Genomic DNA, 12,612 nt, shown 5'->3' on the forward strand with positions numbered 1-12,612 from the left:
TTCGATCAACGACGTACTGACGTCCGATTGAGGGGTGGATGATTTGGTGGTCTCACTGACAGGCCGTCGTCCCCCTTCCTACTGTACACACTGCAAGTACATAGACGGGGCAATATCAGGAACAAAGATGGACGTTCGCGGAAGAAGAGAAGAAGTCGTCGACAGGCGATATTCACCGGTTATTTACAGGGAGTACATTGATGGAGGGACGGGGCGAGCGGTGAGTGGTCGTGGACTTGTGAGGATGGTATTATCAAAACGGGCGAGACGGAAAGGGGGCCAATTGGACGCTCGTCGTCGGTCGTTTTTTGGGGTGATGATGCGGTGGAACATTCATGTGAAGCATCGGCCGGGGGAAATGACGGGGCTCAAGCGGCCCACGATGTTGCTGATGATGCTCCTTGGTATGTGAGATGCGCTGGCAGTTTTTAAGTCACGGAATGGCTTGGCCATCTCACCCATCGTCGACAGAGGAGTGGGTGTGGTGTCTGTCATGCATATCGTGGTGCTCGGCGAAACTTGCTTGGGTTGAAGCGACTCGCTTCAGTGTGGTTCATCGCGAAAGGCCAGCAGGGAGGAGAGGGGGGAGGGTAACCGAGGTGCAGATGCAAGCATGTCGTGAGAGAAGCAACATGAAGTGATGAGCACCCAGCGTGGAACGTCCCAAATCATTTTCGGTCATTTTTGTCCGTTTGTCTTCCGTCTGCCGTTCGCATCTCATTTGTGTTCGTCTCGAGACACTCAATCCATCCATGCTTTGACGTAATTTCTTCTTGCTCCTCGGCTGACCTGCGGACCTACCTGACATTATCTGAGGAACCAGCTTCCTGTCGGATTGGAGTCTCTGGCAACGTGGTCCTCTGGAAAACAGTTTGACGTCCGAGAAGAAACTGGTGAGGCGGTACACCGTCGTTTGAACCTTGTTCCTCGTCAATCTGGACAATCCGGGGTGCCTCTAACTAAGGTACGCTGCCCGGGATTCACAAGCTGCCCAGTGGCAGGGCAAAGCCAAATTGTTGAGCGAAGCCAGGGGGGGCTGGTTTGTCCTGACCCCGGCACAAGCAAGAGAGAACCAGATTCCGAAGTAGTTCATGGGTGCTTTCAGGTTTCAAGCCCTTCCTAGCCAGGTATTGTGCATCGTGCACCGGAGCTCATCCGCGATGCCGGTGTGGTGCTGGTGTTCTGGGTTTTGCCATTTCATCATGAAGGAAAAGGGTGGTGCGAGAGCAAGGCCAGAGGCGATGACGGCATGTGTCATAATGGCCAATGAAGTGGCCCTCGAGAGTCTGTGTTTCTTCTTAGCGGACGTAGACGGCAGTAGCCATGAATTACCTACCGTAATTAGGTACCTACCTGAGGGACCTAGGCATGTTCAGGGCAACACAAAGCAGCAGAAAGGGCTGGTTGTTGGGTATCTAATTCCGAGTCACGATTCCATCATCGATCATGACCACTCAGGGTACCTTAACAAGGTGCCTCTTGCCGCAGCGACAGGACAGGTGCCAGTTGCTGCACGTGGTGGGCTGGAGACACCTGGACGGTCACAGTGCGTCATAGACGTCGCTACACAAGCCCCTCTTCCTTGGGTGGGTAGTAGCAGACCCCGCCGCCGAACAAACAGCAGGCTGGGTCCGAAGGTCTGGGCGGGCTCCAGTGGATTGGGTGGCCGGCAGTAGGTCATCCGTAGGGAGAGGAACGCACAGTGGCAAAAGGGACCTGAATCCACTCCAGTCACGGCCCCTCTCCACCGCTCGTCGTAATCCATTGGACATTGTGAGTCGCAGGTGGGACTTTGGCAGCTGGCAATGACTTCGTACTCCCCTGCCCCTCCCCCCTCCTCCCCCCCAGACCTGGCCATAAACACGGTGGTGGCTCCCTTCCCCCACCCCCCCTGCCGGGGCAGGTCCGGCCCTGCGCTTCGGGGACCCAGAGTGCCTTTCCTGCCCCAAAAGCGAATCCCACCCACTCAATTCCCACACTTCCTCCACGACACGACACGACACGACCAGATCATCGGCAACAAGGAGCCTCAACCCACCGCACGCCCTTTCCAACCACGAAAAAAAACCCACGACGCCGCCGCGATTCAATCCTCCCACACTCTCATCGCCCTCGCCCAATGTTCTCCTCATGTCCAGCACGCTGCGCGACAATGAAAATGCCGCACGCCCTGCCCCTGTGAGCAGCATTGCGCCAGAAGCAGAACCAGATCGAGCCGGAGAAGCAACCGCACCAACGCCCACCCACCTGCCGGGCCCTGGCAACAGCCCTTTGCCCACCACCATCTCGCCTCCTTCTCCTTCTCTTGGTCCTCCGCCCCCTCCCTCCACGTCCGATGTGAATGCAGCCGCAGGGCAGGCGCAGGCACAGACCCAGACACATCCAGAGACCTGAGCTCAGGGGCCGTCACTCCCATTGCTACCCAACTGAGCCAGCCGGAACTCACAGCGGCTGGCCCACCCCCCGGTGCCTATCCAGAGACAGGCCTCCCAGATCTCCCAGACCCCCGGTTCGACCCCCCCAGTCACCATGCCGCCGCCCTTGATAAGAAGTCCCGGAGCCCTGTCCTCCCGCCGAGGCAGGCCGGCCCGTCGTTGCTTTCACAAGCTCTCGCTTCTGCCCGTGGCATCAGCCCTTCCGCCACCAACACCACCAACACACTACCCTCGTCAACCTCCCCCCATCACCGTCCAACACCATCACGAACGTCCACATCCACGACCACCGACCTCACCACCTCAACTCTACCGCCACCTGCCCTCGCCTCCGAACACGACACACCTCTCGACGAAAGAACTGACAATGTGCCTCTCATCGAAGGTGTAACATCGGAGAGCGCTCCCTCAGCCGCCATGATGGCGCCTTCGTCGACGACCGGCTCCAACACCATGGTGCTGCCGCCACCTGACACCAATACCATGTCGACCAGTTACGACATTTCAGGCTTTGACGGCGTCCGGGCCATGCTGCTCGACCACCGCGAGTTCCTCAAGGGGAACCGAGCTAGATGCTCTTCTCTCGAGCGCGTTCACGCTACACCGCCAACGGCCATCGAGACACCCAAGACAACACGCGCTCAATCCCACTCGACCTCTCCCGAAGGCTCGGCCACGCCACCCGCCACGTACCTTGATGCCAGGCTGGAGAAGGAAGATGTCCTGGCCGACCTGCGATCGACGACACGAAAGACCGACCACCGCCTCCAGAAAGGCCCCGAGAAGATATGGTCCATTGGTCACACGGGCGAGGCGGGCAACGGTGGAGAGGACGGTCAGGTCGAAAAGTCGGTCACCGAGGCCATGATGGGTGCCGAGCCGAACGGTCGCAGTCGCAAGGCCAGTTACAGTCTGCGCTTTTTCCGAGAGGGACTTCCCAAGGAGGAAAAGGGCCGCCGCAAGGACGTGCGAGGGGCGCTTCGCGATAAACCATCGCCCAGTCGTGAAGAGCCACCTCCTGTGCCATTGACGGCAGACATTGCCGTTGAAGACTTTGCGAAGCCCCCAGTCGCAACCCTGTCACCGAGGGCAGCCTCGCACGACGATACGTTGGCGCGCAAATTACCACGCGCTCGAACTTTTCCCATCGACACACCGGACAATCCAGTACTGAGCGAATCGCCACCGCAAGATTATTTTGGTCTTAGAAAGACACATGGACAGATCTTTGACGAAAGCGTCGACTCGCGCACCGGGAGACCCAAAGACGCTGATCCGGCTTCACCGCCCACACCGCACGACAAGGTTGGCGACGACATCGCCGAGCAGCCATGTTTTGTGGCTGACCGCCGCGGTTCTGGCGAGAGCACCGAGGTCGGAGATAGCCACGAGGAGGGCGACGAGTCGGGTGAGGAGAAGATATCCTCCGCCGTGTTCGTGCCCCACAAGGCGCCGGACGAATCGAGTGACACGGATAAAGACGTCGCAAAACCCAGACAACCAATGGGCACGAGGACCACGTCGAGGAAAGATTGGCTTGTGAAGGCGGATGAACCAGAACCCGAGGTTGATGACGATACGTCTGGGCCGGAGCGGGTGGTCGCCAAGGAGCCGCCGACCTCGAAGCGCGTGCCAGAGCCTCAGGTACCGCTGCGTGAGGTGAACTTGGACAGGCTGGACGAGTGCGTCGCCGACGATGTGCCAGAGGTAGAGACTCCAGTCGCCAAGACGGGAGACGAGGAGGTCATCGGCGAGCTCCCCAGCGAGGAACAGCCCGAGGTCGATCAGCTAGCGCCCAAGGAGGCAATAGAACTCATTCCCTACAAGCACCAGGTGGGCGGGCACACCACCCTCTGGCGCTTCTCTCGTAGAGCAGTCTGCAAGCAGCTCAACAACAGGGAGAACGAGTTTTACGAAAAGGTCGAGCAGCACCATCGTGACCTGCTGACCTTTTTGCCGCGGTACGTCCAGAGCAGTGGGCTGCGTGCCGTTATCATTTGTCACTAACAGAACCACAGGTACATCGGTGTGCTCAACGTGACCTTTCACAAGCAGCCCCGGAGGAAGTCGGTGCACAAAAGAGACGATGCTGCATCAGCCCTGGTGCGCCGAGCAACAGGCGAGAATGGGCTCAAGGTCGCTGGCGATGGCACTACCGTGGAAACCTTGAAAGACGACGCTGAGGTCAAACCCGGTCAGGAGCACCGACGAATCATTAGCCAGTCCCTAGCCGGCGCGTCGATTCCCATTCCGACAGTCACCTTCGACGACAACCGGCATATTCTGCCCCGTAACCTCCTCCAACCGTCGCCGCCGCCTGATCTCGTAAGATCTCGCAGCAGCTCGGTCGCTGCACCCAACACCCCTGAAGCTGCCAAGTCGACTTCGCCCGAACGGCCGTCCCTTGACGACAGACATGCCAACAGCTGGGGGGCAACAACTGTGAACAAGCGCCTGCGCAACGAGGTGTTCAACGACGTGTTTCTCAAACAACCAATCCCGGTTCACAAGCATCGACGCCCACACCAGCGTGGCATTCCCTTGCGCATGCACCAGAAGCTACGCCCTGCAACGTCCGACTCGGGCATGCTGGGTCGTTACCAACAAGAGAACGGGCAGTCTGGCGACCAACCTTCGTCGCCCCTGTCTGCCATGGAGCGAGCTCCTTCGCCACCGCCGATGCCTGCCCAGAGTCGCAGCGATCTGGGGCCACAGACAGAGGCTGTCGCAACGGATGGCGACGAGGCAGACACGGACGATGTGGAGGAGGTGACGGGCACCAGCGCGCCGGAGCCAGAGACGCTGGCGGACAGGATCATCGCCGATAAGAAGAAGCGTCGCTATTCAGGCAGCGCCTTGCGCCGCAAGCCCAAGACAGTCACGGAGTCGAGAGGTCATCTGAAGTACTGGGAGCCAGCAGACCAGACGGCCAGTCGAAACAGCAGCGACAGCGCCAAAGATGTACCGGAGCACCTGAAGGACCTGAGACAAGAGATGTCGACGGCCAATGGCTTCGAGAACGGACACGAATACGCCGAGTCGGAGAGACCTGTAGCGAACGGGGCTGTAGTTGATGAGCCTGAGCCCGAGGCCAAGGTTGAGCAAGAGCAAGAACAAGCTGTTGACGACCCCGCCATGTCTACGTCGCCGCAAGAGTTCCGCAAGATTCCGCGTCCGGTCAATCCCAAAGAAGCGCAGACGCAAGGCCAGAGCGATTCGCGGGCTGAATTCTTCCTCCTGCTGGAAGATCTTACGGCCGGCATGAAGCGGCCGTGTATCATGGATCTCAAGATGGGCACACGACAGTACGGCGTGGAGGCGACGCCCAAGAAACAAAAGTCGCAGCAGGGCAAATGCGCACGGACGACGTCGCGGGAGCTCGGCGTGCGTGTCTGCGGGCTCCAGGTGTGGGATGTCCGGACGCAGAGCTACGTTTTCAAGGACAAGTACTTTGGGCGCGACCTCAAGGCGGGCAGGGAGTTCCAGGACGCGCTGACGCGATTCCTGTACGACGGACTCGACACGGCGAGCATCCTACGGCATATCCCGACGATCCTCGCCAAGTTGGACCAACTCGAGTCGATTGTTCGGGAGCTCGACGGATACCGTTTCTATGCGGCGAGCCTGCTCATGTTCTACGACGGAGACACGACAGCGCGAGACGGCAGCGGCGGAGGCGGCGAGTACGACACGGTGGTGGACGATTCGACGACGGACTTTGCGACGGATACGGAGGAGACGAGCGCCCAGCGCGAGAAGCGGCGGCGCAAGAACAAGCGTGAGATTGACTTTAAGATTGCGGACTTTGCCAACAGCCTCACCAAGGGCGACGTCGCCGAGGGCAAGCCGTGCCCGCCGCAACACCCGGAACAGGCGGACTGGGGGTTCATTCGGGGACTGCGGACGCTACGGACGTATTTCCTCAAGATTCAGCGGGAGATCCGGGCGGACATGGGGCTCGTCAGCGCCAGGGGCGTGGACATGGACGGCAGGTTCGAAGGCGGGGAGGACGAGGGAGAGGTCAGCGAGTGAGCGAGGAACGAGGGATGGATGGTAGACGACAGCCAGCGATGGCAGGGCGTTGGTATGCTCTCCGCTGATGTGTTTTTTTGCGCTCTCCATCCGGTTGGCTCGGCTCGGCACGGCACGACATGGTACGGTCTGGTTTGGTTTTGCAACGGCGCTGGCAGGGGCGGGGGCGGGATCTGGACGGGGGCTGGTATTTCGACTCGCATACCCTGGCATGCATGGACGGCGTCTGCGAGTTTTTGTTTTGGTTTTTCTGTTTTATATCTTGGTAAAGGGGGGGTCAGTGTTACATAAAATGATATTAGACAAAGTTGGTCATTGGTGACGTGAGTGGGTGTCGTGAATGTGGGCTGCTTGCAAGACCATTCTCTCAACTTGGACACCTTATCCTAGGTACCTACGGTAGATACCTAGGTAGGAGAAGCCATTCGCAGGTGGGCCGGGGGCATGTCTGCGCGGCGGGAGCACATGTCGAACCGTCAATCTCGCTGAGCTAAGCACCAGATTACCCCGCGCCCCTCATCGGTCCTACTCGGGCACGTATAAGGTGGGTTCGGGAAAGAGCGACCTAGACTCTGAACTCAAGGTCCACGAACCAGACAAGCTAGAGGCATTGGCCTATGGGAAGCTCAAGACAAGAGAGGACGGATCGAGGGCGGGTGCGCCTGGTTCTCGACTATTCGTACTGTGCAGCCCGCCCACGCTTTCCGTCTCCGGCCACCTGTGACGCTGAAGAACGGCACTGTGAGCGGCACGACTGACGTACTATATGTACCTTCCCACGAGCACTACAGTACCTACCTTGCCTTACCCAGGTACCTTAGCTATGAATCAGACAGGGCGTGCCTCCGACGGGAAGCGGCGCCCCACTCGGGGACTGGAGAGGTCGGGGTTTGAATGCAGGAGCTGCTGGTGGTCGCTGCTGCCATGCGATGACTGATAGTCTAGAGAAAGGCTTGCACTCCGATGACTCTTTCTTCCAAGACGAATATCTTGGAGCACCATCCTCAAAACCTTGGACATCCGGTGTGAACTCTCCATCGTCCTGGAATACATACACCAGACACCCGAGCACCACCAACATTCTCTCGTCACGACACACTACAGGCCCGTGAACCTTACCAGGTCTCCGAAGGAAGAATGTCTGCCCCTCCCTCCGGCCACGTCCGCCTGGCGACAGCCTCGCCGGCCACGCACCCAGATGGCACAGCGGCCACTTTGTCCCAGCTCGAGGCCATTGCGCGCCGTGCCGCAGCCGACAAGGCCGACCTGCTGCTCCTCCCCGAGGCCTACCTGGGCGGCTACCCCCGCGGTGCCGACTTTGGTGCCATCATCGGCGGCCGCTCTGCCAAGGGCCGCGCTGAGTACGCCGCCTACTTCCGCCAGGCCATCGACCTCGGCGACGTCGTCGGGCCCTTTGCCGCCGGCGCCGGTGATGCCTGGCTGCGCCGCGAGCTACCCGCCTCGTCCCTCGACGAGAGCCAGACGGGCGGCGTGTCCCGCGGCGACGGCACGCGCGAGGCACTTGAACGCATCGCCGCCCAGACGGGCGTCTTCCTCGTCACGGGCCTCGTCGAGCGTGCCGGTGGCAGCCTCTACTGCTCGGCCGTCTACGTCGACCCGGCGCGCGGCGTCATCGGCAAGCGCCGCAAGGGTCATGCCCACGGCCACCGAGCGCCTCATCTGGGCCCAGGGCGGCACCGCCACCCTCAAGGCCGTCAGCACCGTCATCCGCGGCACCCGCGTCAACATGGCCGCCGCCATTTGCTGGAGAACTACATGCCCATGCTGCGCCAGGGCGCTTCTACGCCCAGAAACGTCACTGTACTCGCGCGACGACGATGCGCGCGATGCCTGGCTGTCGCTGATGCGGAGCGTCGGCTGCGAGGGCAGTGCTTCGTCGTGAGCTCCAACATGGCCGTCAGAGAGAAGCCTTCTTCGGGTGCAAGTGGGAACGGCGTCCAGCAGCAGCAGCAGCAGCAAGGCAACGGGGTCCGCGGACGACAGGGCTCCTGCATCACGGAGGAGGGCCACGAGATTGTCCTACCAGGAGACAAGAGCGCCAGCACGAGTCCGACGGGCGCCCGCAAGGCGCGCCGCAAGAGCGTCATGGTCGAGGATGGCCACGAGGTTGTCCTCGGCTGTGACGACGACAACGGCAAGAGTATGCCCGAGGGCCTCAAGCCGTCGGTGGACTGGACCAACGGCACCAAAAGGGCCGACGATGCCGCGTCAGGGTGGTCCTGCCGCGGCGGCAGCTCCATCGTCGGACCCTTTGGTGACGTTCTCGCCGGCCCGCAGTGGGAAGACGACGAGACCATCATCTATGCGGATGTCAACTTTGAGGACTGCGTCGGCGGGCGTCTGGACCTGGATGCTGGCAGCAGCTATTCGAGGTACGCTTGCCCTTTTGCTTCTGGGTCATTCGTACTTTGCTAACGTTGTACAGAAACGACTCGTTCAAGTTTTCGGTCGAAGGGCTGGATCTCGAGCCTTTACCTTATTACTAGGGGGAAGTGTGGGGTGTGTTTCGGCACGATTGGAGCATGTTTGACTGGATGTTTGTCTGGGAAATTAGGCAAGTTGGGAGGTACAGGATTTTATTTCGCCACAGTAGCCTGTCCTTGCTCTTGCGCATGAAGGACCAGAATCCCACGCAACCTGCCGTTCAATCTCCATTATCCTTTGGATTGATATCCCCAGCACTTACGATTGATATCCTGGAGTGAGCATGAAGGCAAACAGCACCACTATGGCGACCACAATCAAAAGATTCGTCTCAAGACTTCTCCTTAATGCTGATGATGTCTTCTAACACGGTACTGTAACTGTATACGTAGACCGCGCATCCCGCCAGAACCAACGCCGCGCACTGAACAAGCAGGAACGAAAGAAAACAGACATCCCTCCCCCGACCACCTTTCCACTTCATGATTTGCCATCAACCGTCCTCCCGTGACCCCGGTTCCGCTCTTTGTACCGAACCCCGAACCGTCCGACCCGATCAAAATGCAAAGGTATCATCACCGTGCCGTGCAGCTAGCGCCCGTCATCATCCCTCTCCTTGCCGCGCACGTCCGCCGTCGCCGCCGTCCTCTCCTCCATCGTCTCCTCGACGGCCGCCCTCTCCCGCGGGCTCACGAGCGGGCTCGCCACGCCGCCGATGCTACCGCTGATGCTGTCGGCGCGGCCGTGGCCCAGGAACCCGCTGCGCGTGCTGGCGCCGTCGCCCGGCGTCGCGCTGCTGTTTGGCGTAGAAGCTGTTGCGCTCGCTGAGCATGGTCGCGACGCCCGAGGTCGAGTAGATGCTCGTGCGCTCGGCGCCGACGCCGACGCCCTGCAGGCTGCGCGGGTTGTTGCCGGCCTGGTGCGCCGCGGCGGCGGCGGCGTGGTGGTCGATGTTGGCGCTGAGGACGCTGAGGGGCAGCGACTCGCGGCTGCCGCCCCAGAGGGACGAGGGCGCCATGGCGCGGACCGAGGCGTCCGTGTCGAAGGAGCGGCGGCGGCGGCGCTTCGACGACGAGGCGAGCGTCAGGATCGAGGCGTCGTCCGTCAGCAGGTTGTTGGCCGTCGCGCTGTTGTACGTCGTCGGGTGGCCGGGCCCCGTCGACGAGGGCGCCAGGTGGGAGGGGATCGCGGAGGCAGGCGATGCCGTCGGGAAGGGCTGGTGGAACTGAATCGACTGCGTGTGGCCCTGGTGGCCGCCGCCGCCGCCGCCGTGGTGTCCGTTACCGGCGTTGCTGGTCGTCGTTTGCGTGTTCGGCGCCATGGTCGATTGGATCGTCGTCAGGGTTGTTGTCAGCGACCGCACGGACGGCGCCGGCGACGAGAAAGTGCTGTCACCACCCCGCCTCGAATCGATCCCCCCGGCCGTGCGGTTCGTCCCGGCGACGGACGAGGCGCCATGCGACGGCGCGACCATCGAATGCGGCGCCTCATGGTCCGTCGCTACCGTCGGCGCCAGCGACCGTGCCCCGCCCGCTGTGTGTGGGGGTCGGTCGTCGTCGGACCGCACGCTCCGTTCTAGTGACGTTGCACTGCCGCTGCGGCCTGTTGACGAGAACGAGTGCGAGCTGTGGTTTGTCTGTCCCTGCCCGACACGGCCTGACTGCGGGTATGGGTTATTGTTCTTCGACACGTGCTTCTTGTGGCCCTTCTTGCCCTGTAGTCGCTTCGATTCGGAGCCGTTGCGGAGCTGGCCGTCGCTGGAGGAGTTTTTGAAGTTGGTCGTGAGCTTCTTTACCCACGTGGAGAAGGGACGACGCCGGCCCGGACGATCGGAGCGATCTGACATGATGTTAGCTGACTGCTGTTCGAGCTGCCATGATGCTCGAAGGCGTGTGCGGGAGTTGCTCGAGAGATTCTGGGCCGAGAAGAAGAGAAGAGGCGAGGGAAATACCATGAGGCGAGGGCGCAGGTTCCGTTGTCGCCATCAGGTTGCAATCGGGGATTGTCAGGAACAGGTGGAAAGCTGTCGTCGTGAAGGAGTGTTGCCTTGCCACGTCAAGACTTCAATGGGTTGTGCAGCAAGGAAGGAAGAAGCTTAAGTCAGGATGAGATTCAACGAGAGGAAGAACAGCTTCAGAAAATAGAGCGAGGGGTTGGGAGTCAGTAGGTCGCCTGATGATGTCGGTCTGACAATGGTACAGATGTGAATGGTTGGTTGGATGGTGTTGGTGGATTGGGATTGGGGGTGCTCGACGTTCTATTGTTAAGGGTCCAGACTCAGCCGCAGCCCGGTCCGGTGGAGCGACGAGGTGCAGCCGGGTATCCTTGTAGCCCGAAGATTCGTTAATCGGTGTTTCACCCCTGGATGCACATGGACACGCTGGTTCTTGGCCCGTTAACGCGACACGCTTCGTTTCTTTTTCTCGTCACAGCGCATCCATCTCTAATCCATCGCGAGCATTTACGGCGCCGGCGGGTGGTTGGCAATTTCGAGTGTCGAAATGCCAGTCTGCTCCTCGACAGGCTTCTCGTTCTTGCCCTCCGCCTTCTCCGCCCCAGCGGGCCCAGTGCCAGGGTGACGAGAGCCCTTGTCCTTGACCTTCTTGACCTTCTTGGCCTTCTCTTCCGGAGGGTAGGCCTTGAGCATGACCTCCTGCCACTCTTTCGACGACTCAAAGTCCTTGACAATCGGCTCCATCAGCTCAAGAAGCGCCTTGGTAACGGCCGGCTTCAGGATCTGGGGGCTCAGGATGTCGTTCTTGTAGTCCTCGTGCATCTTGGCAATGTCATTGTACACCAGCGGCTCAAGGTTGTCGCGGCTGCGGTCGACCACGAACTCGGCCTTACCGGACTTGAGTTCGCTCGCGGGAAGAAGGACGAACTCGGTGAAGGAGAGAACCTGGACGGTCAGCGGGGTTGGCGGTGCGATTGGCGCATTAACTTACGCCGTTGTTCTCGGGAATCTTGGGAACCGCCTCAGCCTTGCGAAGCTTCTTCGTCACGACGTCAGGACTGTCAAGAAGGTCGATCTTGGAGTCGGCCTCGCTAGAGCTCTGCTGCCGTTAGTGCGTTGCGCTTTCCCAATGCGTCGGGTATCGTACCATCTTGCCACCCTGAAGACCCGGCACCATGGGGTTCATCAGGTGTGCGCGCTCCTTGTAGCCCAGCTTTGGCAGCCAAGCCTTCGCGGCCGTGAAAAGCTTCCTTTGGTCTGCAAACTATGAGCATCGTGTTCTCAGGCCAGGGACACGCTACTAACCGACACCGCCAAACTGGCAGTCAGCCCCAAGGTACTGCTCGTCCAGCACCTGCAAAAGAGGGTAAAGAAGGCCAGACTATCATTCCATCAGCATCTTAGTCGTCTTCAACGAGGTGCCGAGCCTTACAAGAGGAGCATTGGAGGTCTGCTTGACAACCTCGGCGCCGGCTTTCCGGGCATCGTGCTCAGAAGTAATGGAACTGAGCTTGAAAAGGTCCATGACGTACTAACCCCAGAATCAGCAGCATTCCCACCTTGAATTGAATGTATACTTACATCAGAGGACTTTTGGTACTCGCTGCCAAGGACAAAGCGCAACCTGCAATGTGTGAGCTGGGATGACTTTGCGTTGCTCGGGTCAGAACAGTCCTACTTGGAGGTGTCGACGCCAACAGCCTTGAGCATAGACGTGATCGTGAAGCGGTAGTATTCGGCACGGTA

General features: G+C 60.2%; 4 protein-coding genes across 4 annotated transcripts in view; 2 read left to right on the forward strand and 2 right to left on the reverse strand.

Annotated features, from left to right (window-relative positions):
* Positions 1 to 2,130: 2,130 nt before the first annotated feature.
* Positions 2,131 to 6,467, forward strand: VDBG_05753 (inositol hexakisphosphate kinase; the record flags this gene model as incomplete). Its single annotated transcript, XM_003004594.1, has 3 exons — positions 2,131 to 2,178; positions 2,436 to 4,396; positions 4,454 to 6,467. 3 exons carry the CDS (start codon positions 2,131 to 2,133, stop codon positions 6,465 to 6,467), a joined length of 4,023 nt encoding a protein of 1,340 aa, XP_003004640.1.
* Positions 6,468 to 7,604: 1,137 nt separating this feature from the next.
* VDBG_05754 (nitrilase) lies at positions 7,605 to 8,974 on the forward strand (the record flags this gene model as incomplete). Its single annotated transcript, XM_003004595.1, has 2 exons — positions 7,605 to 8,860; positions 8,914 to 8,974. 2 exons carry the CDS (start codon positions 7,605 to 7,607, stop codon positions 8,972 to 8,974), a joined length of 1,317 nt encoding a protein of 438 aa, XP_003004641.1.
* A 656-nt stretch (positions 8,975 to 9,630) lies between these two features.
* VDBG_05755 (conserved hypothetical protein) lies at positions 9,631 to 10,897 on the reverse strand (the record flags this gene model as incomplete). Its single annotated transcript, XM_003004596.1, has 2 exons — positions 9,631 to 10,751; positions 10,864 to 10,897. 2 exons carry the CDS (start codon positions 10,895 to 10,897, stop codon positions 9,631 to 9,633), a joined length of 1,155 nt encoding a protein of 384 aa, XP_003004642.1.
* A 476-nt stretch (positions 10,898 to 11,373) lies between these two features.
* VDBG_05756 (tyrosyl-tRNA synthetase) overlaps positions 11,374 to 12,612 on the reverse strand; it is a gene marked incomplete at both ends in the record, with an annotated part of 1,979 nt that continues 740 nt past the window's right edge. Inside the window, 6 exons of the mRNA XM_003004597.1 lie at positions 11,374 to 11,811; positions 11,858 to 11,965; positions 12,014 to 12,123; positions 12,172 to 12,220; positions 12,299 to 12,397; positions 12,448 to 12,540. Coding sequence (XP_003004643.1) covers positions 11,374 to 11,811; positions 11,858 to 11,965; positions 12,014 to 12,123; positions 12,172 to 12,220; positions 12,299 to 12,397; positions 12,448 to 12,540 — 897 coding nt within the window. The remainder of the gene's footprint in view (positions 11,812 to 11,857; positions 11,966 to 12,013; positions 12,124 to 12,171; positions 12,221 to 12,298; positions 12,398 to 12,447; positions 12,541 to 12,612) is intronic.

This window comes from Verticillium alfalfae, genomic scaffold (genome assembly GCF_000150825.1).
Source record: "Verticillium alfalfae VaMs.102 supercont1.6 genomic scaffold, whole genome shotgun sequence".
NCBI lineage: Eukaryota > Fungi > Ascomycota > Sordariomycetes > Glomerellales > Plectosphaerellaceae > Verticillium > Verticillium alfalfae.